At 28.5% G+C, this 1,111-nt stretch overlaps 1 protein-coding gene across 3 annotated transcripts in view; it reads right to left on the reverse strand.

Annotated features, from left to right (window-relative positions):
* Positions 1-1,111, reverse strand: part of LOC106678626 (cilia- and flagella-associated protein 44) — a 50,035-nt gene that overhangs the window by 27,054 nt on the left and 21,870 nt on the right. For all 3 annotated transcript variants that reach the window (XM_014417250.3, XM_014417249.3, XM_014417252.3), the window contains exon 9: positions 233-358. In XM_014417250.3, coding sequence (XP_014272736.1) covers positions 233-358 — 126 coding nt within the window. The remainder of the gene's footprint in view (positions 1-232; positions 359-1,111) is intronic.

Consider the following 1,111-nt stretch of genomic DNA (forward strand, 5'->3'; position numbering starts at 1 on the left):
ATATTTAAAGGTAAAGTAATATTATTCAAGTCATGTATAGGTAAAACTATTGAAAGATAATTTAAAAATACATTATACCACTTAAATATACAGTATTGAAAACTAAAACCTAAGTTATAATTGGGAGGAGGAGGTATATAAAACTCTAGGAAAGGCAAATTTAAAAAAATAAGAAACAGCTTATAAGATAAAAATTGTAGGGAGTAAATTGACATTTTTGAAAATATTTTACCTGAATTATATTTATAAAATCATCATCTTCATCTGGTTTCATTTCACGAGCCCAAATAGAAATTACAGCTATCCGTATAGTTCCATCAGTAGATCCAATTATAATAATACTACTGGTTGAATCTAACTAGAAGATGATTATGTTATAAATTTAAAATCACATAATTATAAATATAAGTAAACAAGTACAGTTGAGTCTCGATTAACCGATTTGACACAGACTGCAACTACTTTAGATAAGAAAATTATCAGATAACATGGATAAACAGTAATAGGAGAATAAATACAACAGTTAAAAATTGTTTAAGTTCTGAGAGGTCTTATACGAATAACCGTCATATTTACAAGGAAATAGAAGAGGAGACTATAGCAGGAAGTAAAGTGGTTTTGGAGGGTAGGATCAAGGAGAATAGGATTAAGTTTACTCTGTGTGGGTAGTGGTAACTCATGCAGTCACAAGTTTGTTTACAGTCATGCTCTAATTAAAGTAATCAAATAATTAAAATTACCGATAATCGAGACTATTGTTAAAAATATTATATTTATTATCTCCTACTAATGTACTACCGGTTATTTAGTACAGGTAATTAAAATTAATCATTAATTTATTACTTATTGTTATTATTTGACTTCTCTTACATTTATGGGTTCACAACTGAAGTGCTGGACCAGAACTGACGAACAAAAATCGCAAACCTTTGGACAACACCTTTCTAAAACCTTTATTCCGCATCCCGATATCCTTAACCCAATTCACCTTGAATGTATTGAAGCAGAACTTATTATCCTCATAAATAAATATAATGTTTTGCATTTCTCCTGTGATAAAAATTGTTCTTTGAGGAACCTAATGGTAAAAAATAAATTTAAAAAATCTACC

This window comes from Halyomorpha halys, unplaced genomic scaffold (assembly GCF_000696795.3).
Source record: "Halyomorpha halys isolate HHAL.00 unplaced genomic scaffold, Hhal_1.1 Scaffold150.1, whole genome shotgun sequence".
Taxonomy (NCBI): domain Eukaryota; kingdom Metazoa; phylum Arthropoda; class Insecta; order Hemiptera; family Pentatomidae; genus Halyomorpha; species Halyomorpha halys.